Source organism: Rhinolophus sinicus, chromosome 15 (genome assembly GCF_057876585.1).
Source record: "Rhinolophus sinicus isolate RSI-liver-muscle chromosome 15, RSI-T2T, whole genome shotgun sequence".
Classification (NCBI taxonomy): Eukaryota; Metazoa; Chordata; class Mammalia; order Chiroptera; family Rhinolophidae; genus Rhinolophus; species Rhinolophus sinicus.
This window is the reverse complement of record NC_142515.1, coordinates 62,387,696-62,415,374: the sequence shown is the minus strand read 5'-3', so window position 1 is coordinate 62,415,374 and position 27,679 is coordinate 62,387,696. Positions and strand designations below refer to the sequence as shown.

At 49.7% G+C, this 27,679-nt stretch overlaps 1 protein-coding gene across 1 annotated transcript; it reads left to right on the top strand.

The window, feature by feature from the left end:
- Window positions 1-2,774: 2,774 nt before the first annotated feature.
- Window positions 2,775-16,694, top strand: GDF10 (growth differentiation factor 10). The gene is made up of 3 exons (XM_019718070.2): window positions 2,775-3,514; window positions 12,979-13,904; window positions 15,703-16,694. Exons 1-3 carry the CDS (start codon window positions 3,205-3,207, stop codon window positions 15,892-15,894), a joined length of 1,428 nt encoding a protein of 475 aa, XP_019573629.2. The 5' UTR covers window positions 2,775-3,204; the 3' UTR covers window positions 15,895-16,694.
- Window positions 16,695-27,679: the final 10,985 nt, after the last annotated feature.

Here is a 27,679-nt window from a genome sequence, read left to right as displayed (position 1 = left end):
TGGTGTTACTTGGGGAGAGGTTCTGGATGAAACGAAATGAGCGTGCTCTTCAGTACTGTCCAGGGTTTTCTATCTCCTTTACCCAGGCATAGAGCTTTGTAACTCTTGAGCCTCTTCACTCCTTCCTCAGGGTTTTCTGAGCTTAAGAACCCCTGCTAACCCAGAGTGTGCAGCAGAGAGGCCTGGAAGACTGCAGGTCCTCAGAACCTCTCACCTCACCAGAGAGAGCACTCTCCACTCCAAATGGCAAGCTCAAGACCTCAGCGCCCTTGGTGAGACTAGTGTCTGATACTCCCAGAAACGGGATAATTTTAGTGGGAAGCTGTCAGAAATCACAGCTCTCAGGACTTGAATCCACAGTCTGCCATCTCAACTTTTATTTTGAGCTGCAGGCTGAGCTATTAAAAACAAAACATTCTCATTGGCAAGCTCCACAATTAGCCTCATTTCCACGCTAGAAACACTGTTCTGCATGAGCTGAAATTGCACAGCAATTGTTTCTCGTCTTAGCGATGCTGTTGCAGACCATGCTGGGAGCCAGCGAGGATGTGACCCGGTGGTAATCTGAATTGCTTCACCAAACACATTTTTATCCCATCATCTCGGCTACATGAAAGGGGGCCATCGTGCTCCAGTGTTCAAGACTTTACAGTCCCGCTGTTCAGCAATAAAATGAGGCAAGAAATATTAGCCGTCCCTGGCTGACGCCTTAATTCTTTCCCAACAATGTCAGCGAATCTGCACTCTACAGGTTTTAGTGCCGGCTAAAGCCTGACCCTCTGGCTGGCTTGAATGGAGTGGGAATGAGTTAAGGAGAGTAAGAAGGCTTTAATGGACACAGATCGAGAATAGCCCAGCGTGTCCCGGTCTCCTGCAGGCTCACTCCCCTTTTCACAGGCCTCGATTGTGCATGGACCCAGCAGAGACAAAACTACCCATGAGCAGAGGTTACCCCCAGCCGGTACAGGTCAGAGGCATTCTGGGGGAGAAGAAAAAAGGGGGGGCAGAGGGGAAGTGAGGGACACATGGAGAAGGAGGAAAGTGGGGATGGGAGTGGGGGAGGGAGCAGTAAAAGATGGTGTGGATCATTTATAAGGAAAGATGCATCATGATCAAGACTGGGATTTCATCATCTCACCTCCAGCAAACTGTTTTTGAAAATTTTCACAGAAGAAATAGAGCTATAGGAACGGGAAGCTGAATGAGATGTGTGCTTATTATCAAAACCAATAAAATGCTTCTCTACAGTTCTCCAAAAGCTGCAGGCCTGAAGTTCAGAGAATCTCAATAGGATGGCCTCTAATTTGACACAGCAAGGAAGGTTTTTCAAAATTACAAATGGGTTGTATTTTACACACCAACAGAAGCTTTTTCCAGCAATTTTTCAATTATTGCATTGTGAGCCCTCCAAGAAAAGTAACTATTTTGGCTCAGGAAGCCCAAGTTACCAAGTAAAGGGAACAGCGTGTTCACAAGTTTGCAAATAGTCCTTTGAAATGTAGCATGGACAGCATCCTGGACCTGATGGAAGAACACGGGTTTGAAGAGGTCCTTTCCTTCCTGCAAAAGGATTCATAAACTTTTTGTGTGGGCCTTGGACTCCTTTCTCAGTCTGAAGAAGGTGTGGACCCCACCTCAAAAAGAATGTTTTTAATATGCTGACTTATAAAGGAAGCCAATTACATTAAAGTATAATTATCAGAATATTTTAAAAGCAACTTTGCATCATAGTAATGTATGTGCCTTTTTAATTCGTTAAATAGCTAGTAGAGGGCTTCGCAGCTACTTCAATTTCTGAATAGTGAAGAGCAAAAAAAGATATTTTGATAAATATGAGAAAACTCTCATATGATATATGTGGAGGGCGGCTACTTGTGGCAAAGTCACCGGTATGGTTAATACCACTGTGGTTGGCTGCTTGAGTTTCTAATATGAGGAAATGTTAAGTTTCCGTTACAGGTAAGTGAAAATAAAGATGTAATTTTCCCCCCACCCAAATTCCCAGACCCCCTGAAATTCTGTCTGTAGGTAAGAAACCCTGCTAAAGGCAAGATGAAGTTCAGGACCTTCTGCCCAGGGCTAAGCTAAGGGGAGGTGGGCCAGGGACTCATGACACCCTCACTTCATCGTGAAACCTTCTTGGGATAGCCACTGCTTTCTCGCCTCCTATTCTGACGCTTTGAAAACGTTTTGTAAAGTCATTTGAAACCATGTCCTTCCTCAGAACGATCTTGATGACTACATGTACAAAGATTAGCAAGGACCTTTGATGTGTTTCTTCAATAACTGGGCTCACTGTCGCCAAATCCAGGATCAGCTAATCGACCCGCTCTGAACTTTAATCAGGATTTTGTTCCAGTTGCCCTGGTTGGTAGAGCTTTGGGGTTAGCAATTTTCTTTTCAAAGGCTGCCCAGTGCTGATCCGTGTGCCCCTCACTCTTGCATTTTGGACACACACTGGCTCAAGGGCAACTGGGCGCATACACATCCCCTCTCGGGTCCTCACGGGGGAGCTGTCATCTTGCAACCACATAGTCATCGCATGCCATTGCAGGGGCAACCCAGCAGGCGGGCCCCCCTCCAAAACCTGCCCAGCCCCCGCATAGCCCCAGGCAGGCTGCGGCGCCGACTCACAGGAGCCGCCTGGGTCGCCGGTCTCCGGCTCTCCGCAGGGGTGTGGGGAGCGCGCTCGCCCACGCCCACGCCCCCCACACTACGGGCCTCACATTCGGGTGCAGAGCCCTGCACGCGCGCGCGCGCGCGCGCGCGTATCCACATTTGGGCGCAGGCACCCGCAGCGGGCCAGGCACAGCAGTGTAGGCGGCAGCCCCAGTGGTCAGGGGTGCGCAGCCGAGTCCCCCCGAGGGCGCTGCGCGCTGCCCCGCCCCGCCCCGCCCCGCCCCTCGAACCCGCGGAGCCCGCCGCGCCTTGGGTTGCAAAGTTTCGAGGCGCGAGTCTGCGGAGGCAGCGCGCCGTCTCGCGCTCCGCTGCGCAGAGCTCAGAACGGACTTGACCGCTGGTCTGGGGTTCGCGCTGCGCGGACGGACCACGCGCTTGGCTGGCTGCTCCGCTCTGCCTCGCGCCCCGCGACCCCCGGCTGCCCCGGCTGCGCGCGTGCCCTCGAGCTGCAGGGTCTGTCCGCAGCCTCGGATCGCCTGCGCTCTTCTCCTTGCCGGCTACAACCCTTCGCCGCCGCCACCCACCATGGCCCGAGGCCTCGCTCGAGCCAGCCCCGGACGGGGGTCCCAACTGCTCTCGCTGCTGCCGCTGCTTTTGATCCGGGTCGCGGGCAGCAGCCACACGGCCCCGGCCCGGTCCGCCCCGCGCGCTGCTGCCGACGGCCTGGTGGGGGACAAGGCCCCCCAGCTGTTCCTGGGGGACGCAGCCGCTGCTCTGGGTCCGGGCGCCCAGGACATGGTAGCTGTCCACATGCTCAGGCTTTATGAGAAATACAGTCGAAGGGGCGCGCGGCCTGGAGGGGGCAACACAGTCCGCAGCTTCCGTCCTAGGCTGGGTAAGTAGAGGACCCCCCCCACCCCTCTTCTCATTCTCCCTCTTCCTCACTTGTCCATCCTCCCACCCCTGCACCTCTGCACCTCTGCTTTTCCTCTTCCTTCTATTCATTGACTCATTCATTCATTGTTTCATTAAATATTCACCAAGCTCTGTATGCCAGCCCCTCGGCCTCCAGTGGGGAAACCGAAGTGGCACAGAGTGACAGAGTTCCCACTCCTGCGCTGCTGCCAGGCCTGGGAGGGTGTCACACTTGCTAGACACGGAGCACTCCATACACAAGTCTTTAAGCACAGGATGGAGATGGGACTGGGTTGGGGAGCTCATGGGTGGAGGATCTATGTCATAGGGGTCAGTTGTGTTGGCTTTGACAGATGAGGAGGGCCTCTCAGGCAGCCCTGACAGAAGTTACAGGCACTGGGCCCAGACAGGGGGTGTGAACCTCTAGCTGGAGGCAGTGGGTTAGGTGGCTGGGGAAGCAGAGTGGACTGAGAAGGCCCTTTGGGGCCTTGCCTTGGGTACCAGGACTGCGGCGTACTGGCATGAAGTGTTCAGACTATGGGGCTTTTGAGGAAGGGTCCTGAAGCTTGGGCCAGGGGACCCCACCCACCTGGGCAGATCCTTTCCCCTCTCTCCACACCTTGAATGGAGCTGGACAGAGGCTACTTGCACAACCCTCCCTGCCCTGCCAGAGAGCACCACCAGACTTCAATCTCAGCTGTCTGCCCTGGGCTGGGCTACCTCTGCAGGCCTCGTGGTGCAGAAAGGAGGTGCAGCTTGGTGGCAGGGGTGGTGGGAAGACCCTGGCTGTCATGGAGACTACTCATGGTCACAGAATGCCATCTAGAAAATGTGGGTCAAGGTCCCCTGCAGCCCTTGTCAAGAAGGAGGCCATTTATCAGGAGAAAGACCATCAGGAACAAGCCCAACATTGGAGCCAGACAGCCTAGGGTCAGATCTGCCACTTGTTGGTTACTGGCTGTGCAACTCAAGGTAACATCCATGGCCTCAGACATGGGCAGCTTGGCTTCACATAGCCATGTACTGGGGAGCACCTACCACAGAGAGACCCTGTCCCCCATTCTGCACCAAGCAGACTCACGTGGGCTCCAGGTCAACCAGATCTAACTCCATCCTCCCTGGTACCTTTTATTCACCACCTGGGATCCCTTTCTGCAGCATCCTTATTAAATTAAGCCACTCAGGAATCATCTAGCATGGATGTGACCTTGGGCAAATCATTAAAGCATTTTGGACTTGGGGGTACTCATCTACAAAATGGGTAAGTCATGCCAGTATCTTCCCTGTGGGGCTGCAGAAAAGTTGAGATGAGGTAATGTGTGTAAGCCCAGACCCAGCTCTGGCCAGATTAGGTGCTAGTGTGTGTTGTTGCCCTAAGAGTACAAAGCATTTTTGTTCATATAGATGTAGACTTAACCTTGTACCCATTAAGTCAGTCTTCAAAGCCTTGCAGTTGAGGAAAGCAAGGCCTACAAGCTCACTGCTGCAACAAGAGGTGAGCATGCTCAGTGAGCCCCACCACTTGCTGCAGCCCCAGGATGGAGGTGCAGTTTGTCTCTCTGTTTTCACAGAATAAGGGTAATACAAGCGACTGAAGCACAAGATCTTAGCCCTGAAAAGGACTTGGAAACAGTCCTTCAGAGGCAGGGCATGGGGCTGTTCACAGTGGCAATGGTTGGTGCCTCCCAGGTGCCAGGCTAATACTGTTCTCACTGTTATCTCCCTCTCCCACCCCCATCAGAACTAAGCCCCAGGTTTGGGAGACAGAAGGTGGAACAGACAATTTGGGAGATTATTCTGGACCAGTCTGGGACTGTCTAACAAATCTAACACTTGTTTGGGGAACCATTAGACAGCCATGAGTACAAGTCCCCACTCTAGCAGCTACTGCCTGTGTGCTGTGGTGCATGTCACTTTACCTCTCTGAGCATTGGTTTCTTGTGCGTACAGTGAGGAGGTGAAGATTCAATGGGATAAGGTGGGTTTTGTGCCTGGCACAGAGCAGATGCCTCCCTTCATTCACTTAAGTTATTTCATACCCGGCCCCTTGCCAGCCCTCAGAGGTGCCTGCTTCCTGACCCAACAACCCTACTATGAGGAGGTGTGAGCCTAGCCAGGGACCCTTCATCTTATGGATAAGGTACAAAAATAGGAGGTTCCAGCTCTAGTCCTAGATAAGACCAGTATCAGCCTGCTCCAAGATGGTGGCCTCTGTGGGATGGCACCCTTTCCTGAACAATAACTGCATCAGTCCCTGCAGCCCTTGTCACAGTAGAACCGTGTTCCTCACTTGCCACGAGGCAGCAGAGCTCAGGTTCCCAGTTCAGGCTGCGAGCTGGACTGACATGTTCCAAATCCCGAGTCTGTGATCTGGGCCAGGGACTGAACTTGCCCATGACCCAGGTTTTTTCACTTCTAAAATGGGACTAATAACTGTCCCTTTCTTATAAGGTTTTTTAAATGATCTGAGATATGCCAAGTGCTTAAAACAGTGCCTGGCACATGTAAGTGACAATAATTAGCTTGTACTCTCTTTGCTCCAGCCACCCCTCCCTCCCTCCATTGCGCCCTGAAGGGCGTTTTGTTCCTTATTAAGTCTACATCAGTGGAGAGAGCCTCCGAGCCTGACCCTAAGGGTTAATATTAGACACCCCTGCCCCAAGTGACCTGTATTTAAATGTAAGCTTTCCATCCACCTATGTGATATTGTGCAAGTTATTTAACCTCTCTCAGCCTGATGGGTGTAATAATACATATTCATCTGGCAACAATACCATAGTCACGTTTATTTCAGTTCCCCAAGTCTTTCCTAAGCACCTCAGTAGGTGGCAGGGCCTGTAAGACCAGATGACACAAAAATGCATAGATTGTTGGCCCTGCCCAGAAATGTTCAGGAGCTGGTGGGGAGGAAAGGAGTAAGCAGAAGAATGTGGGCAGCAGGACAGGTGGTCTGACAAAGGGCTGGGGTGTCTTTTGGGAGCCTCAAGGGACAGCACTGACCCAGCAGAGAAGAGGCCCTGGGTAGGGGTCAGTGAAGCCCTCACAGACTGGTGAGGCTCCAGACACACTCAGAAAGGGCAGGCGGTGTTTAGGCAGGTGTAGAAGTGAGGCAGTCCACTGTATACGTGGAACTGAGGACTTTGTTTCCAGTGAGGACATAAGATGAGGAGAGAGGCAGGAGATGGAAGTGGACCAGTAGGACACAGCCAGGACATCAAGGCCCTGAGTGTCAATCAGTTTCCTGTAGGCATTGGGGGAGTGTACAGTGTGTACAGAGAGGGAGGGAGGGGGAGGGGGGAAAGAGAGGGAGAGGGGGGGAGGGGGAGGGGGAAGAGGGAGAAGGAGGGAGTGGGAGAGGAGAAGAGAGAGGGAGGAGGAAAGAGGGGGAGGGGGAAGAGAGAGGGAGAGGGAGGGAGGAAGGAGGAGGGAAGGAGAGACTCAAGGGGAGGAGAACGAAGAGAAGAAAGAGAGAGAGATTATAAAAGAAATGCATACATACTGGGGAAAATCTAGAAATCATAGAAAATCACAACTAAGGAAAGAATTCTAAAACACAAAATAAACAAACAAATAAAACAGAAACAGACTGATAGATACAGAGAACATTTTGATGGTTGCCAGATGGGAGGAGTGTTGGAGGGGGTGGGTGAAAATGGGGAAGGGATTAAGAAGTACAAATTGGTAGTTACAAAATAGCCATGGGGATGTAAAGTACAGTATAGGGAATATAGTCAATAATATTGTAATAACTATGTATAGTGTCAGCTGGGTATTAGGCTAATCAAGGGGATCACTTCATAAGTTATATAAATGTCTAACCACTATGCTGTACACCTGAAACTAATATAATATTGAATGCTAACTGTAATTGAAATTTTTTTAAATTAAAACAAAAAGAAGTCATCCTTAACCACACACTCAGATATAACTAGAGTTAATATTTTGGTGGAATACGTGTATTGTTTTTACCCTCATAGGATCATATTTTCAATATGCAGATAAAGTTTGTTATATCCTCACTTAAGGTTACCTTCTATTTTTAATTTCTAGTCACCCTGGACTTCATGTTTATTGCCCATTTGCAGTTTATCTTGTGGAAATTACTTCGTGCAATTGGGGTTCCTGTCTTTTCCTTACTGATTTGTGGAAGTTCTTTTTTTTTTTTTCTTTCTTTCTTTTTTTAATTAGTTTTAGGTGCACACGACAAAGTAATACTTAGACGTTTATCATTTATATCCCTCACACTGTGTGAACCCCCCTCCCCCATCCACAGAGCCATTGCATTTCCACTGTCTCTATTCCTAATGCTGTACTCCGCTTCTTATAGGTATATACATATACATATATATACATATATATACATATACATATATATACACATATATACATATATATATATATATATACACACACACACATACATATATAAACTTGTAGTTGACATTCATTATTGTTCAGCTTCAGCTTCAGGTGTACAATGCAGTGATCAGGCATCTACATCATCCCTGAGGGGGTCTCCCTAATGAAACAAGTGTCCATCAGACACCCTATAAAATCTTTACAACATTATTGATTACATTCCCCAAATTAATTTTCAAAACCCCATGGCCATCTTGTGGTTACTGACTGTTTTTGTGGAAGTTCTTTATGTAGGGAGGACACTAACCCTTCATCTATAATAGATGATTTCCTTGTGAAACATGAGCGTGATGTGAGGGGTCACAGTGCTCAGGGTCACGGCCCCCTGAGTGCAGCAGTGGCTCGTGATGCCACATGGCCAGCATGCTCTGAGCATGTGCTGGGTGTAAGCACCATGCAGCGAACCCGCAGAGAGGATCTCACAAGTTCAGGAGGTGTGAACAAATATTCTGCCTGATTTACAGATGAGAAAACTGAGGCACAGACAAGTTCCATGACTTGCCTAAGGCACCAGAGCTAGTAAGTGATGCATGCAAGGTTTAAACCCTGACTCTGGGGCCTGCCTGAATAAAGACCCCATGGTCCATGTTGGTTCTCTTCCCTTCTCTGTGTAGCACCACTGGCTGGCCCACCACTTCCTTCCTCCAGCTTATGTTGCTGCTTGCGTCTTCAGACTGGCGTTCTCACTCTGGTCACCTTGATGGCTGTTGCAAGGGCAATGGATGACAGGACAAGTATCCAGGTGGCTTGGGTTCTGTTTCTATAGGGTAGAGCCATCCAAGGGTCCTCTTGGCCTGAGGACCAGCCATGAGGGTGCCTGAGGGGACCCTGGGGCTAGGAGGCCTCTTCCCCGCCTCTTCCACTCCAGCCCCATCCCCACTGAGTTGGGAAGGAGGCTGATTACCCAGCAAAGTGGACCTGTTTAGGGTTCTGAGATTCCCAAAGATCCATAGGGAGAGCAGCTTGTCAAAATAAGGTGAGTCCTTTCTTTCTTGGAGAGTCACAACTCAAAAACATTCAAATACTGACTTGTGTTTTCAAAACGTTTTGCAATTCACAGGACATAATCACTGTTAGGCAGATCATGGTTCTATCAAAGGGTGTGGGCTTGGGGTGCATGTCTTGGCTCTGTCCCTTACCAGCTGGGTCACTTTAGGCAAGTAATGGACCCTCTCTGAAGTGCCATCTTTCTGTCCATAGAAAGAGCGACCCATCCCTGCTCTCCTTGCTGATAATGAGGAATCAAGATGCATATGTGCTTGGAGCTTGGAGCTCCATAATGGTAAATAATAGTATTCCTGTTTTAAAGATGAGAAAACGGAGGCTTAAGAGGAAGTAACTGGACACAGATGCTGCTTCCCAGGGTCTCCAACTAGATCTGCATTATGAGTTCTACGTTTCTGGACTACTTTCAGGATATGTTTGCTGAGCCCCACGGCAGCAGGCCAGGAACTCCCCATTTGCTAACTGAAGTGGACCAATCTAGCAAGACCTCACCCTTCCCCCATCATTCAACACGTACTTCAGAGCCCTGATTGCCACTCAGGCCTTGTGCTGGGGTCTAGGGGTACAGCAATGAACAAAGCTCGCAAAGCCCTGACTCTCCTGGAGTTTGTGTTCTGGGGGAAAGAGCAACACTAACAAAGAAATATATGTCAGAATGTTGGGAAGTGACATGAAACAAATGAAGCGAGGGACAGACAGAGTGATGGGGTTGCTCTTCCAGGCACAGGAGCCGAGGGCACCCTTTCTTGGAGATGCCATTTGAGCAGAGACCTGAAGCGGCAATGCCCAGAAGACGAGCGATGATGGCAGAAGGAACAGCAGAGGCAGAGCCCTGAGACTGGAAGTTCCATGTCAGAAGGACGACAAAGCCAGGGGGACTGGGGCAGAGATGGGTGGGGGTAGGAGATGGAGTCAAGGAACGCAGGCCAGAGCAAGTAGGGCCTCCGCAACGGGGTGCTTTATGTTGGGACAATGGCGGGCTCCGAGTGGGGCAGTAACCTACGAGTGAGTGTACCAGCACCTGCGGGCTCATGTGGACAGTGCTTTGTCAGCTGTGACTGCACTGCAGATGGGCACTGCCACAATTCCCTGTCTGCAGCATCCCGAAGTTGAGCTCCTCTGGGACACCGCTAACCACCTTTGCGAGGACCCCAGTCAGCCCAATGCTTAGCCCAGAGTGGGAGTTTCCTTAATGTTTATTGGAAAAGGGGAAGGAAGAAAGGAAAAGGAGAGGAGGGAGGAAGGGAAGGTGGGAGAGGAAGATGACCTTTTCTCACTGACCATGAGACGTGAGCCATAGGCACCAGCAGGGTTCATGGGAAATAGGGACTTCTCGTTGGGGTTTCTCCTTTGAGGCATAGGCTCATCCAAGCTGGGAGATTTCAGGCAAGTGCCTGCCTGGCATTTACCTTTGCATGCCTGCAGGGCCAGCTTGTGTCCCTTCATGCGGGGATAGGGTTGGCCTGTCTCCAGCTCAACAGTTCCCAGCAGGGCGGGTCTTCAGGCAGGAGGCTGCCTAGTGCGGGCAGCTCCCTGTGGCCAAAGGTCTTCAGCCAAATGGAGGAAGGACTTCTGCCCTGAGTGCAATCTATGGGGCTGGAAGGTTCCTCTCCATCTGACTCTATGAGCATGCCCTCTGGTCCTCCATTGTAAGTGCGTGGCAGCACTGGCTGTGCTCCTTCCTACACCCTGTGCAGAAGTAACCTCCAAGGAAAGCCAGTTTTCTTGCCACTCAGAGAGCAAACCTCCCAGCGTGTTGCTTTAGGCCATGCCAACCTCAGGCCCATCCTTTACCTTGTCACTGGAAGGGGGGCTGAGGTGCTTTTCACTGGGAGCCCCATCTCTGTTCCTCCAGTCGGCCTTTTCCTCCTTGCTGAGGGCCGCAGGTTTCCTGAGATGCGATGGGACAGCTCTTTGTCCTAGCACTTCTTCAGTGTTCTCGGGCATGGAATCTGCCAGCAGAACAATAGAGTTAAAACTCAACTGGATAAGAGAAAAACACTTTTATCTGCTGTATTGGCTGGGCCACAACTCAAATATTTGGATCATTCAGTAGGAGGTGCCTGAGTTGGTGGAGGAGGAGCTCGCTCTGCCAGCCCTGGTCCTTTGGTGAAAGGGACAGGGAACCACATGTGGGGGCTCCTCCTTTGTGTCTGCACTTTACATATGCTATTTATTTAATCCTCCAAACAATCACATGAGAGATTCTGTTGTCCCTCTGAAGCAGATGAGGAAAGTAAGCCTGAGAATGCTGTGTGGCCTTTCCTAGTGTGGGGGTAGGAGGGCTGTGTTGTTGGGGAACTTCCACCCCACCCACAGGGCAGTCCAGATGCTGCAGACCCACAGCCACTGCCCACCAGTGCTCCTCAAAGTTCTCTGATGGGTAGAATCCCCGGGGAGGCTGGGTAAAATGCAAATTCCTGGGCCCATTGTCCTAGACCTGAGTCGTGTCCAGGAGAGGAAGGCAGTGATCTGGGAGGTCTGGGAAACGCAGGACTCGAGGCCATGACTGCAGGGTTTGGGGAAGCCAAATTTAAATGTGCATTAAGACCACGCACTATTCCTTATGTGTGGAGCGGGCCTCACTTCGCTGAGGGGGTGGAGGGCTGCTACACCTCTCTGCGCGTTTGTTCTGAGAATTAGATATGCAGGATCTTTAGGGTGTCACTTCAGCCTTGACTGGCATTTACCAGGCTCTCCATAAATGTGTTTTTTTTCCCTTTCTCTCATAGTCCCTTAAGAGTATATGAAAATTCCCAATTGAATTATGCCTCCTTCCCAGTAGAAACAATTAACCTTAAACTGAAGGTTTTAGTTTTAAAAAAATCCAGCTGATCCCATGGGTGCAGGTGGCCCCTCACATGCCCTTGGAGAACCCAGCATCCCTGCACACATACACAGTCCTGCCCTCCGAAGCTCTGCTCCTCCCCCAGCTGTGCCCAGCACACTGACACTGGCAGCAGGAGTAAGCAGCAGGAAGGAGGCAGCCTACCTGGTAGCTCTCACTTCCTGCCTGTCCACAGCATCACCGGGAGGCTGGAGCATGACTCCTCCCTCCCATCGGAACCCCAGAGTGGACTTGGCCATTCAGAGAACTCATGCTGCCAGGTTAGGCAGTATCCTGGGGCTGCAGATGAGGGGGCGTGGCCCTGAACCCTGGGGTACACCTGATAGAACCAGGAGAGAAGGAAGGGGTGGTGAACAGCCCCAGGGATGCAAGGGCTGGATCATTCTCGAGCTGCAGATGTGATATTTGAGTGATCCTGGTTTTTATCATGATTTAGGCCTCTGGAGAGCAACCTGGACATTGGAAATCGTGTTGAGTGACCTTGTGCAACCCTGATTTCTTTCTTTGTAAAATCTTTATTTATTTTTATTTTTTTGTAAAACAAACTTAAGAGCCCTTGGGCAGAACAAACAGCAGACACCCAAATGGCTCTGCTCTTATGCCAGTTTTCCTCAGAAGGCACCCAGAATGCAGGAAAAGTTGAGGCTGTCTACTTATTTCCCCTCATTTGGAATACTGGCTATATTTAATATATTTAAAAGAGAGGGCTGTGCAAATACAGGAGGACTGCTGTAAGCAGCGCTTCGACCCAACCTGAACACCTGAACCCACCTTGTCTCAGTAATGAAGGTGTCAGAGATAATTTGTTAATTTGTTCATTGAGAGGCATTGAAGTGGGGGTGAGGGGGGGCATGGGCCGCCAGACAGGAGTTTTAAGGTCCAGCAGGCCCGGCACCTACGCTGTCTGCTGCTACTGTCTTCTCTTTTGCAATGAAATACTGATAATCCCTGGTCTCTCTGACCTTAATTCCTCATCCACTCATTGAGGTTAACAGCGGGCGCCCTCATCAGGTTAAACGTGAGGATTACAGGAGAGGACAGCCTGGCTGGCCTGGAAATGCTCCCTAAATGGGTCTTCCTCTTCCATCCCAGCCCTGGGTGGGAGACCCTGTGAGCACAGGGTCCTGTGCAGGAAAGAACCTAACAGGCTGTGGTCTGTCCTTCCCTTGCAGAAGTGATCAACCAGAAGGCTGTGTATTTCTTCAACTTGACCTCCATGCAGGACTCGGAAATGATCCTCACGGCCACATTCCACTTCTACTCAGAGCCAAGGTGGCCCCGGGCCCGCGAGGTGGCATGCAAGCAGCGGGCTAAGAACACGTCCTGCCGCCTGCTGCCCCCAGGCCCACCCTCACGCCAGCACCTGCTCTTCCGCAGCCTCTCGCAGAACACAGCCACACAGGGGCTGCTCCGAGGGGCCATGGCCCTGGCACCCCCACCACGGGGCCTGTGGCAGGCCAAAGACATTTCCCCCATCGTTAAGGCGGCCCGCCGGGATGGCGAGCTGCTCCTCTCCGCCCAGCTGGATTCTGGGGAGAAGGACCGCGGGGCGCCCAGGCCCAGCCCCCATGCGCCCTACATCCTCATCTATGCCAATGACCTGGCCATCTCAGAGCCCAATAGTGTGGCAGTGACACTGCAGAGATATGACCCCTTCCAGGCTGGAGACCCAGAGCCCCGCGCAGCCCCCAACAGCTCTGCAGACCCCCGCGTGCGGCGGGCCACACAGGCCACTGGGCCCCTCCAGGACAACGAGCTGCCAGGGCTGGACGAGAGGCCAGCCCAAGCCCCCCACGCGCAGCACTACCACAAGCACGAACTGTGGCCCAGCCCCTTCCGGGCGCTGAAGCCCCGGCCGGGGCGCAAGGACCGCAAGAAGAAAGGACAGGATGTGTTCATGGCTTCGTCGCAAATGCTGCACTTCGATGAAAAGACGATGCAGAAAGCCCGGAGGAAGCAGTGGGACGAGCCGAGAGTCTGCTCGCGGAGGTATCTGAAGGTGGACTTTGCAGACATTGGGTGGAATGAATGGATCATCTCGCCCAAATCCTTTGACGCCTACTACTGCGCAGGAGCTTGCGAGTTCCCTATGCCCAAGGTAGGGTGTGTTCCGCCCAGCGACACCTCCCATCTATTGGAGGCAGGGAATAGGTAGCCGGAGGTCCCAACGAGGTAGCCTATTGGGTGGATACAACCCACAGACTGATGTGGTTGAGCTGTGCTTTTGAAAGTGTTGACTTGGTTGAATTTAAATTTTAAATCAGAACATTTCTTCCTTTGGAAAGAGGAGAATGCATCTCCTTAGGTGTGTGTTCCCACAAAGCAACAATCTAGAGGTTGAGTAGACACTTCCCCCCCACCCCTCGTCCCCGCCCACACAGAGCTGGTCTCAGTGGCTTCCCAAAGGACTTCCTCCTCCCTCCCACTCAGGACAGGGACCCAGGTGACAACAGCTCTCACTGTGAGGGAGTCTGCAGAACACATACCATGGGGCTGTTTCAGCCATTGTGCTGGGAATGTTTTCAGATTCTCACCTTCCCTACAGGCTGCGTTGTGGCTCTGTCTATCCATCTCCCCACCCACTGCCTGAGCTGTGGTGGGCTGGCTGCCAGCTGATGTCCACCCTCGGGGCGCACACGCACACTTTCCTCCTGCTTAGCTCTTCTGCTGAATTCCAGGTCATGCCTTCCTCTCCAAGAAAGGAAGTCAGTGCATAAATCCAATTCGAACCTAAATAAATCAGCCAGCTGGGAAATCCCAGACCCAGACGTAGGGCGGCATTACCCTATTTGGGAATTAAGGGGTTTCTCCACAAAGCCGTACACGTGCAAGAGAGGGGAAGGGAGGTGCCCTACAGAGAAAGGCGTCTGCTAGAAGGACCTAGCAGATTTAGGAAGAGTACTCAGCAGGCTCCAGCTGGCTGACCCCACAATTACCTTGTCAACCCAGCTGGCTGCCTTCCCACCTTCCCTGACACCAGCCTGAACCCCGCAAATCAGATGTCCCTGCCTCCCTCTCCTCCTGGCTTCCCCACACAGGATGCCTTTCTCTTCAACATGCTATATATAAAACTCTCCTTGGCTGGCGATGCACTGCAGTGCATGTGGCTTGGTCCTGTTCATCTTGTCAGAGGTACTTGAGGAACGGCATTGTCTGTGCTTGCCACTGGGACCCTTCTGGATGTGAGAGGCTGCCTGGGGAGAGGAAGAGAGCTGGTGTGGCCCCAGCGGGCATGGTTTCTAAGCCTGGCTATGCTAACTAAAGGGTCTTGGTCCAGTTTTTCAGTCATTTTTAGCCTCAATTTCTTCACCATTAAGGTAACACCAACCCCATATGACTGATAGGATGACAAAAAGGAGTGACGCAGGTGAAGCATCATCTGGCACCTGCAGTCAGACCCAGCTAGAAAATGTCAGTGTCCAGCCCCATCACTCTGCCGTACACGAGCGTGCAGGCTTTCCCCTTCAGTGCTAAGAACACAATCATACGGAAACATGTCTGTATTCCCCAGACTGTGAGGAATGTAAACCTAGGCATCTGTGGCCCCAGGTAGAACTGGCTGGGCACGTCCCTCAGCCTCTCCTCTAAATGCTCCTGCCCAGTTCCAGGTGCTCCTCGGATGTGTGAGGCACAGGTGCCCCCAAGTGGCCAGTGCCATGTAGGGGATGTGGCTTCCCTCTGGGAAGCCTGAGGGTCAGGAAGGCAGAGGCTCTTGCAAACCTCCCTGGGACTCAGTCTGAGGCTGACTTGGGAGGAAAGGGGTACCAGCCCTGGGATCTCACCTTTTCTTTTAGGTTGACACTTTTTCTGAGGCCGGAGTCAAGAACGTGCAGATGGCACAGTGGGTGGGTGAGGGCAGAGCCCCCCAGTAACCACGCTCCTTTCCTGCCTTGCAGATCGTCCGCCCGTCCAATCACGCCACCATCCAGAGCATTGTCAGGGCTGTGGGCATTGTCCCAGGTGTCCCAGAGCCCTGCTGCGTTCCTGACAAGATGAATTCCCTTGGCGTCCTCTTCCTGGATGAGAACCGGAACGTGGTCCTGAAGGTGTACCCCAACATGTCCGTGGAGACCTGTGCTTGCCGGTAAGACCAGCCGCTCTGGGGTGGAAGGAAACCTCCACCCCGCGCCCCACAGAGCAGTGTCCTCAGAGGCCCTGGAGTCAGAGATTGACTGGGGTGCAGCTGCAAATGCAAGGCAGAGCTCACAGGCAACGTTGCTGCATCCCAGGAGCATCTGTCCCCAGGGCATCAATCTGGGTTTTCCTTTGACTGAGCCTCTAAAATGCCAGTCTGAATCCCCTGAAGGAATCTGGGAATCAGCCCTGGCCTGAAGGCTGCCCACCACACATGCCGTCTGCTCTGAAGGCCTGCAAACCGAATGTGTCCAGAGTGTTGGCTTTGGTGATCATCATCTCATAAGTTGCAAAGAAGACGGCAAACCTGAGGGAACCCTCACCTTTCGTGTGGAAAGAACCTTGTTTAAACAATCAGTTTAAAACACTTCAGGCCACTTATTGATACTGGAAAACAGGGCCTAAATAATGATATAAATGGATGCTTTCTTTCAAACTCCACTGCAGAAGCTTTTATACATACAATATGCACCTATAACCAATTTTGGTTTCTTTTTCTTAATATATATTTTATTTTAAAACAAAAAAGAGGGAGTTGAGTCCATTCCCCACAGAGGTGAGCATGCTGGTTAAGTGTGCATTGTTTAAACATGCTTATTGAAATAACACATGCAGTAATATGTTGGAATACTAAAAAATAAGCAATATTTTTATATTTTTGTAAATTATACTTTCTATACTGTAGATTGTGTATGTTATGTGTTTTTATGGAAAGCTAATAAATTAAAGGTACAGTGGTATCTTGAAAACTAAATGTTACCCATTCCAAAGTATTGATGGCTCTCCATCCGTAAGCATGACATCTGGTGGTTGCTGGGGACACAGTCTTCTTTTAGAATCAGCTGAATCCCCTACTAGGCCATCTCCACTCTCTATCTCTGTCCCAAGCTCCAGAAACTGACTGCTCCTATGCCTTCCAGGATCCTGCCCACCCACTCCAGTCCACAGCTCCCACCCTGGACTCATCCAGGCAGGACTTGGCCCAGGCAGCCCAGTAGCCTTACAAGGCTTCCTCACAGTCTTAGCCTCAGAGGGGACAGTGAGTGATGGGAGAAGTCTGAGACATTGAACGAATGTCTATAGTTGCCTGGTCACAGACCTTTCACTTGGGGAAATTCAAGCAGGAGATTCAACAGAAGCAGTGAGGCGTCTCTCCCGAGGTACAGGGGTTCCTGAGGGGATGGAATGTCTGCTTCTCCCTGTGTGTGTTTGTAGAAGGACCACCCTGCTTCCTTGCCAGTGGCCTGTCCCAAAATAACCTCTCCCAAATGGCTCCATTACCTCTGAGTTGGCATCACCCTACAGATGTATTGCCCGAAGCTGATTAACCAGAATTCCTGAAGAAGAATCTGGGTACAATTTGGGGCAGGTGTCTAACAGTCCTTTGACAGGGATGTGAGACAATGACAAGGCACCAAGTCTTACTTGGAGGAGATTGGGAAGCCATGAGCAGTCCTCCAGGAGGGGACTTAGAAGGAGAAAAGAAGCCCAAGGAGTCTGTCTTAGGTTGGGCTCCGGAGACCAGGGTTCCTGCACAAGGGACTTATGAGGAATTGCTCCCAGGAGAAACGGGTATAGAGGGGGTAAAGCAGGACTGGAGGGCAAGAAACTAAGCATCCCAGGCTCACCTGGATCCTGTGGAAAGGTCTGGAGCTTAAATATACCTCAGGGTTAGTCAGTCCTGCCTTGGCAAGGGAGCTGGATGTTCAGACGTTTCTCCAGGCTGCCTCCAGGTGGGTGGGGCTGGGTGGGAAGGGATGGAAATACCCAGGTCTCTGGACCTCTGCGCAGGCAGCCATGGGAGCTCCAGAAGCCCAAGCAGCCTCTGAAGAAGGCTGCAGTGACAACTACTGGCGACAAAGCAACTCGTGAGAGATTGCCTAGAACAGATAGGTAGGGGGATCTGAGGGTCCCTGAGTGGAGCCCAGTAGTGTCTGCTGAGCATTTCCTTGGAGGTGCTCTAAATGGTCCTGGTACATGAATGTGAACAGCTGCCCTGGGCAGAGATCAGGTGAGGTGAGGGAGGGGTTCCTTTATCCGAAGGGTTTGTACCGGGACTCAGTGATTCCCTTCAAGTGGCTGTGGATGCCTGGGATATCTCAAATGGATCTGCAAACTTAGTGCTTGGTTTGTCACGTCTAAGCCTTTTGGGAAGACGACAGGGTATGAGTTAATCACAAAATAAGTAGTCATAAAAAAAGTAGTCATAAAAAAAGCTCCCAATGCCTTTTTTCTCAATACCAGATTCCTCACTTTTCTTTCTCCCCTTCAATTTTCTCTCATTAAATTGCCCCTTTTCCATTCCTTGATGTAAATGGGGTGTCCTATAATAGTTCTGTCTTATTTTTCTGGCATTTTCAGTTTCTGGGAGGTCTTCTGAGTCACCCTAAAAGCCTAGAACTCCTCTGTTTCATTTCTGGATTTTGGGGGTGGAGGAAGCAGGCTGAGAAGGTCACCCCTGGGTCCAGACATGGGCAGGGGCTTCGAGCTTGGACTGGGATGGATGGTACTTGGTGATGATGACTCTGGGGTTTGGTGGAAGGAGCTGGTGTCATCGATGACCCCTTACATTGATAGAGCACCATGCCGTTTAGATGTGGCTTCTCGTTCAGCCTCACAACAACCTTGCAACTTACTACCCAGTTGGTGCCTCAGAAAAACAGGCTCAGGACGGGTAAGTAATGTGGCCACCCATGTCTTATCAACTTTGATGCCCAAGGCTGACTGATTCAAAACCGTGCGGCTGGCGCTGCCCCTCAGCTTCCTGGCCCGTGACCCCACTACCATTGGCCCACTCCCAAAGGCACTGAGTGACCTCACAATAAAGCAAGGTTTAAAACAAAATATATGCCATATGAGACAACTTCTTTTCCTCTTAAAACCAAAATATTAACATCACACTGTCATAAGAGCAAGAGGTTCCATCACACAGCCCAGATGCGCATGGATCCCTGAGGTCCCTCAGCTGAGTCTGTGTTAGTCTGGTGGGAGCAGTGTGGTGGCCTGCCACCAGGTCCTATTCCTGAAGTCACACATCCTCTGGAAGGGTAGGGCCTTATAGATTACTTCATGTGACAAATATAAACAGTGCAACTGAGGCTTGAAAATTTAAGGCTGGGAGGAAACTGGAAAACTGATAAAACTCTTTTGCTGAACAAGGGAGGAGACTGCATCCAGGTACTACCAGGTGCCTTACTTGCGGTGTCCCAACAGGTTTCTTTGTATGTCTGATTTACTCATAAAATGCCATCAGAGCTGTAAACTATCAGTAATGCTTCTTCTGTGGCCAGGATGGAGACAAGTCCATGCTGGGGTGGGGGAGGGAGGGTTTGAGAAGGGACTCCAGAGAAAGAGGAACAGAGATGACTCCACCACGATGGAAGAGCTGGACTTGGCTGGTAGCATAAACACATTGCTAGTACCAGCATGTGCAAAATGTTTTTGATGGCACCACCTACCAAAGAGGGCGAGAGGGGCATTCAGTGGAAAAACCAAGAGAGCAGAACCAGCTTGCCAGCTCTGATGTAAACTGTGCACCAAAACATTCAGGTTACAGTTCAAGGCTATTTCCTTTTACCAAACATAAAATCCTTTACTGGTAAAGTGATACTGAGATTTCCATTCCCATCACTCTTCTCCCTGAGCTAATGATGCTCATTCAAGCTGTGGTCCACCTTTCCTTCTCACTCAGGTCTCATCCCATCCTAAATTCCTCCAGTCTCTCCCAGAAGTCCTGTTTGTATGAGTAGGGGGTGGGTGAGCAGAAGCATGGACTTGTTTTTATTTATTCAATTATTTATCATCTGTGATGTGCAAAATACCATGTTAGGCAATATGTACATACTTTATCCCTTGACAGACTCATATGAATTTCCTGTTTTATCAAAACCAATGTGCAAAGTTGAACGTGAGTCAGCGTCACCTGGAGGGCTTCACCAGGTTGATGGGCCTTGCCCCTAGAGGTTCTGACTCAGGCCAAAACTTGCATTTCTAATCACTTTCCAGACACTAATGCTGCCGGTGGTGTCCAGGGACCACACTTTATGAACCACCGTTGTAATGAGTGTGCTAAGTACCTGGGCGCAGTCTCGAGACAGGGAGTTCACATTGGCTGCCAAATGGAAGCAGCACCTCAGGGAGACTAGGCCAGAGCTAGGAAGTCATCTACCCTCTGCTCTGCTTGGCTCATGCTCTCCTTACAGCTTCAAGGTAGGTCCAGTTTTCATTCCTCTGAGCAATATGTGGGTGAGTATGGAGTTTGAGAAGCTCACAGAGGGCCAGGGGTCCTTGTAGTCATGCCTCCTGGGACGCCAGTGGTTCCTGACCCCCTGGAGGCTGCCATATCACAGAAATTCCAGCAGATCTTCTCCAACCTCCATAAATAAAGGCTGAGGTCAATGTCTGCTCTGTGTATGAGCTTCACAATCCTTGAAACACCTGGATGAGGCCCATCTGCCGCTCTTCATCATTAAGTTATACTTCTCCCATTGCAGCTGCCTGTGATGAGTCTGTTTCTGTAATTCACAAGTCCTGGGAGGACATGAGGCTACTGAGTCTCTGATTAAAAATCACCACAGCACAGTAATGCATAACTGTCTGAGCATCAAGTATAGATGGGGACAGGTTGAGCTGGCCTGACCAACATACCGTGTGGAGCGCCCCAAGGTATTTGTCGTGCGGGAGACCCTGCTCGCTGCCCCATTTGTCGTGCAGGGTGTCCGGCGGGGTCTCTGCTCCCGCTCCCCATACAAGAACGCAGGACATGGTGAGGCCAAAAAGGAACACCCACGGAGCCATAGGTAGGGGAGTCATACCACTATATTCTCTCTGGCAGCACTATACTCTCATTGGAGGCTGGATCCACACTGTCCGCAAACCGCCATCCACATTTGCCAGCCCAGCCGCCATCTTCTTGCTAGCCCCCATTCTTCTCTCTTCCTCCCTCTCCTCCTTCTGCTAGCATAGCCACAGCAGTTATATTAGTGGCCAATGGCTCACTGGTTACAGCTGACAGCCAACTAGCCACAGTTGATGGCCATTTACTACCTGAGCCAGCACCTGTCTATGTGAGGCCGAGAGCCTGGAAACTACTTTCTGGGGCTCCGCCCCCACAGTATTCAAGGACCTATGAGGAGATGAGCCAGCAGCCTGCCCGGGAGGGACCTCAGCTCCGCTGTGAGCACAGGACTGGCTCATGGGCACGTCAAATTGCAGGAAGTGTGTGTCACCTCAAGTCAACAGCAGACAGCAGTCCCAGGGCCCTGTGTAATACTTATCAGACAAATCCAACAAGTGCTGTTGCTTAAAACACACAGGCTGGTGGATGGGAGTCCCACACAGGCACTGTAGGACTGGCAGGATTGGACCAGGTAGAGGGCAGTGGGCAGGAGATGAGGTATTCCTAACCAAGAGCAAAGCCTAAGCAGGGTCTCTGCAGAAGGAAGGACAGAGCTGCCCCAGGAATGAGAGAGAGACAGTGATAGAAAGAGCCGACTTCATACTGACAAGTGCAATAATGACAACTTGTGGAGGACTTAACATGTGCCAGGCTCTGTGCTAAAGGCATTCAGTGTTCCTGAGGAATACCCAGGCATCTGTGGGTCCCTCTGGTGCTCTTCCCAGACACACAGTGTCATGCGGGAGACCCTGCTCGCTGTGCCATTTGTCGTGCAGGGAGGCCTGCGAGGTATCTGCTCCCGCTCCCCTCATAAGAACGCAGGATATGGTGAGGCCAAAAAGGAACACCCACGGAGCCATAGGTAGGGGAGTCATACCACTACGGTCTCACTGGAGGCTGGGTTCACTGGACGTGCGACCTGCTGTCCGTTTTGTCTGCAACCCACTGACGACTCTCTTTCACTCTCCTCCACTCTCCTCGGCTCTCCTTCTCCGTAGCCGCAGCAATTATATTAGCGGCTAATTGGCTAACTGGCTACAGCTGAAGGCCAATCAGCCACAGCTGACGGCCATCTACTACCCGAGCCAGCACTCCTCCACGTGAGGCCGAGAGCCTGGAAACTACTTTCTGGGGCTCTGTCCCCACACACAGCATGCCACCACATACAACACCTGAGCACAGCCCTGGACCAGCTGATGTGAGAAGGCTGCCATGTACCTTCAGTACTTTCAGGAAGACTGAAGTCCAGACATTGTGGCGTGGCTCATCCAGACCTGGGGGAAATTAGTCCAGCTCAGTTGGCAATGCAAATCAACACATTTTTGCTCATCAAATGACTAAAAACTAGAGAGAACTACTGGTGAAGGGGTGGTAAAACACATGCTCTCAGGCTCTGCTAATGGGAGAGAATATTAAAAAAGCATTTCTGGGGGTGGCCGGATGGCTCAGTTGGTTAGAGCACGAGCCCTTAATAAGGTTGCCAGCTGAGCTACACCCTCCACAGCTAGATTGAGAAACAACGACTTGACATGCTGGAAAAACACACTGTTTCCCAATATTCCCCAATTAAAAAAAAAAAAGTCTGGAAAACAACTTTGCAATGTTTACCAAGCGCTTTGAAATGTTTACATATACTTTGATATAGATATTCCACTTCTGATGAACTGTCTTAAGAAAATAATATAAAATATAGACTATAACAATGTGCCTTACAACATTATCTTAATAGATCGTCTCATTGTCCTATAGTTGATAAATGTTGAATACATTAGGATATATCCATATGGTTGGATATTGTTCAGTCATTAAAAATGAAGTATACGAAAATTTTTTCATGGCATGGGAGGATACTTACACAATCCTTCAGTGTCGTCACCTTCTGGTAACCAGATCTAGATCCCTCTGAGGATTCATCCCAATTTGATTCTTATGCTGCTGCCAGCGACATCACCCCCAACTAAACCAACCAAGCCATTGCATTTCCCTGGCCACTGTCATTGGCTGGCATATGTGCAGATGGTCCAATGAGAACCAAGGACATACCATGAGACTAATTGGGACTTCCTGGAACAGAAGCTTTTGCCCCTCCTCCACTGGATACAGACCTGTTGCAGCTTTCTGGCCAAGACACAGAAGGAGTGTGAAGACCACACAGTGGAAGGCAGCTCTGAAAGTGGAGAAGATATCACTCCAACATTGCTTGTACTCTGGACCAGGCTGTGTTAAAGCCAAACATTTGCTGAAGTTGTCAGCTTTCATTATTAGCCATAATCCATATTTCTTAAGCCTTTTTGGATTCTGCTTTGCTGTAACTTGCAACAAAAGGAACTCTATATGATACATTTAAAATTTTTTAAATGTAGTAAGATACATAACAGAATTCACCATTTTAAGTGTACAGTTCAGTGGCATTTAGTACATTCACAATGCTATGTAACCATCACCACCACCCATCTCCAGAACTTTTTACATTACAAAACTAGAACTCTACCCATTTATCAATAACTCCCCATTCCTCCTTCCCCTCAACCCCTGGTAACAACCATTCTACTTTCTGTCTCTACGCATTTGACTTCTCTAGGTACCTCATATAAGTGGAATCATACAATATTTGTCCTTTTGTGACTGGCTTATTCCATTTAGCGTGTCTTCAAGAATCATCCATGTTGTGGCATGTGCCAGAATTTCCTTCGTTTTTAAGGCTGAAATATATCTCTATCTATCTATCTATCTATCTATCTATCTATCTATCATCTATCTATATCTGTCTATCTATCTAGATAGCTCAGCTGGCATGTTGTGGCATGTTGTGGCATGTGCCAGAATTTCCTTCGTTTTATCTATGATAGATAGATAGATAGATAGATAGATAGATAGATAGAGATATATTTCAGCCTTAAAAACGAAGGAAATTCTGGCACATGCCACAACATGCCACAACATGCCAGCTGAGCTATCTAGATAGATAGATAGACAGATATAGATAGATGATAGATAGATAGATAGATAGATAGATAGATAGATAGATAGATAGATAGATAGATATAGATATATTTCAGCCTTAAAAACGAAGGAAATTCTGGCACATGCCACAACATGCCACAACATGCCAGCTGAGCTATCTAGATAGATAGATAGACAGATATAGATAGATGATAGATAGATAGATAGATAGATAGATAGATAGATAGATAGATAGATGATAGATAGATAGATACTGTGTTTCCCCAATAATAAGATCTAGCCGGACAATCAGCTCTAATGCATCTTTTGGAACAAAAATTAATATAAGACCCAGTCTTATTTTACTATAAGACCAGATATAATATAATAATATAATATAATATAATATAATATAATATAATATAATATAATATAATATATAAGACGGGGTCTTATATAATATAAGACCGGGCTTTATATTAATTTTTTTTCCAAAAGACACATTAGAGCTGATTGTCTGGCTAGGTCTTATTTTCGGGGAAACGATATATATATCACATTTTGTTTATCCAGTCATCCATCAATAAACATCAGGGTTGCTTCTACCCTCTTGGTTATTCTAAATAATGCTGCTATGAACATGGGCATACAAATATCTCTTTGAGACTCTACTTTCAATTATTTTGGGGATGTATTCAATACATATAAATGGAATTGCTGTGGGAGATGAGGATAAGGGGTATCAAATATATGGTGATGGAAGGAGAACTGACTCTGGGTGGTGAACACACAATGGGATTTATAGATGATGTATTACAGAATTGTACACCTGAAATCTATGTAATTTTACTAACAATTGTCACCCCAATAAATTTAAAAAAAAGAAAAAAAATGGAATTGCTGGATCATATGGTACACAATTTGGGGGAGATGAAGAGGGGGAGAAGAAGGTGAATATGATATTTCGTGGCTCGATTAAGGTAGCCCTTCTGTGAAGTCCCAGCAATGAAAAGCTGGTGGCAGGAGAGGTGTCCTTTTGTATGAGGACCCCCACATCTTCTGGAAAAGAGAGAACAAGACCCGAACCTTGTTCCCTAAGACCCAAAGTTAAGGAGCTCTGTCCAGATAAACCAAGGCCCATTTATACAGAAAGGTAACCAGGTCTCTGAAATCACACCACTTTGAGTAAAGTGGGAGTCTGGACTGTGACCCAGGATCCCCATTAAAACCCAGAATTTTGTAAGAGAGGGTAGAATGGGATCAGAATGTGACCACAGCTGGCCTCTTCTCTCGACCCAGCCACCTGCCGCAAGGACATGCCTTCTGGAGAACAGGTAAGCCTGGGATTGTGCCTAAGAAAGCTGATACCTTGGTGCCCACAGGGAGACATCGTGGAGACCTGGACAGAAACCTGGACCAGACACGGCATCCCAGCAGCTGTGCACAAACAGCTGTTAGATGTGTGTGACCTGTCCCCAACAGCAAAGCCAGTGTCACTAAGAAGCAACAGCAGGGGAAATCTGCTAGGATCCCTTCCTCCCTCCCTGCTTCCAGCAGTAAGAAGCTGGACTGACGCCATCCCACCTCCATCTCCTTTGGACTAAATAAACCTACAGTGCACTTTGACAATTCAGGAAAGAGATGCCCTGAGAGGAATAAACTAGACTTTTCAATAATATGGATCTGAGGCCTCATGCAAGTATTTAAAACCAATAAAGGAGATGCAGATATACTGATACTCTGAATGTGTGGGGCAGATCATTCCAGAAATTCACAGGCATGTTGTATTGCACAGCGCTGGGGGTGCCACCCACATCACAGTCTTATGATGTGTGACCAGTGCCTCCAAGCCTTGTTAGTGTGCAGCCTCCATGGCTGGATTGGTGACCCCACATGTAGACAGGCCCATAGTTCTTTATCTGAGATTCCCAAACCCGAAACTATCAGAAAACCTGAAGTTCCTTTTAACTTCTTTCATGGCAGAACTTGATCTGAATGGAATTGTGGGCTTGTTACTTTGTTTCACTGCAGAAATATTAATGTGTTTGGTTACAGGGTATTATCACCAGCCCCACGGGAGATATTACAGTACACTTGCCATACCAATTTCCAAACTCTGAAGCTTTCTGAATCGCAAAACACTCCTGGCCACAAGGTGTTAAATAGGGGACTGTGGAACTGCATCTATCTGAAAATATTAACTGTGGGCATCACCAGACAGAGAGAGTATAGTTTATTTTTATTTCCTTCTTTACAACGTTTTGCTTTTCCCAAATTATCTGCACCATACACTACTATTATAATCAGAAAAGAAAATCTGTCATGTTTTTAAGGAAACATCAGGTAGCCCCTTGAGCTTTCCTGAGCACATTCAGGCCACCCCCAAGCATCCCTTGGCTCTGTCTGGAGTGTGACAGATTTCTGGCTGCCTCCAGGGCCTGGAGCTGGTGGGGGATCCTGCTTTGCTCTCCAGCTCCGCCCAGACCCCTCCCACTGCACAGCTGCAGCTCCACTTCCCGGACCTTGCACCCCTTCATCAGCACAAGAGTTCTTGCACTGAGCTGGCTCAATGCCCAGCATGCTTCCTGCCCCCTTTCCAAGCAGCACTTCTGAAGCCATACCCTTCCCATCCATTCTCCTTTGGCAGTGTCCCCAAAGATGGGGACAGCAAGTTCTGTCCAGGCCTGGCTATTCGGGGCCTCCTTGTGTCACCCTGCCTCCACTAGTAGTGGGAGAAAAGCTGGGCGTACACTGGGATCTCTGACCTCAGCCTGCCATGGCCCCTCCTACATCTCCTGAGCCTGCTCAGCTCACTGCCACCCTCCCCAGGAGCACCGCCAGTGTGGAAAAGCTTCATGTTCCAATCCTCTTCAGAGCAGACCCCCAGGTATTTTTAACTGTGTTCATTCTTTACCTTGTTCAAAATCACACATGATGGAAAGGACAGAGGCTGCGTGTGGGCATGATGCTCTTAAAATAACACAGGTTCTGGGGCCTCGCAGGACCCTACTGTGTCCTGTTCTCAGGCCAGGGCATGTACTGGCCTCAGAGCTCCTCTCCCGCTGCTTTGTCTCCCCAGATTGCATGGATCCCCTGATGGAGGAAGGTGGCCTAGGCATCCACCCCTCTGACATGAGCAAAGACTCCCCCGAAGACCAGTGACATAGCTCTTTTGGGGTCCCTGTGGAGTCCATAGTGAGCAGGCTGGGATGCATAGGGCTTCCTCCTCAGCTCCCAGCTCAGTCAGACCTGGCATGGAGAAGTGGCAGCCAGAACGCAGCCACCCAATTCAGGGCTTGCAGTGACTGCCATGACACCAAGCACGTAATTATCTAAATCCTCACAACTCTCTTCTGCACCAGAAGTGACTTACTTGCTCCAGAGCCCACTACAGGGAATAGTGAGGGAGCTGGAATTTGAACCCTCACCTTGTCTTTGCCACTGAATCATGTACTACATTCACGTGTGATCTCTAATGCTGGGAACTCGCTTGACAGATGAGACACCCAGACACAGAGCACGGGAGCCACACCTGCAGGTCCCAAGCCCACAGCGAGAAGGCCTCTCACACACCCTGCTGCGGCCCCCACCCCACCACCCACTCCAGCCTGGGTCTGCAGGGTCCTCTGGGGATTTTGTGTTGTTTCTCTATTTGGAGGACTTTTTGGTAATGATTGTTTCCTGGATTCTTTGTTTCCATGGTCCAGGAGATGGAGCATATGTCACCCCGTCTTGAGGTTCTTTTGAACAGAGCTGACAAGGAAATGAGAAAGGATCCTAATTAAGGGGCGATAACCCCATGGAGAAATTCGGATTCTTTGCAGCAGGCCGTGTCCTTCCCACAAGCCCTGTGTGTTTGTCAGATGTTTATAGAGCCTTCATTAACAGAGAGCTCCCTT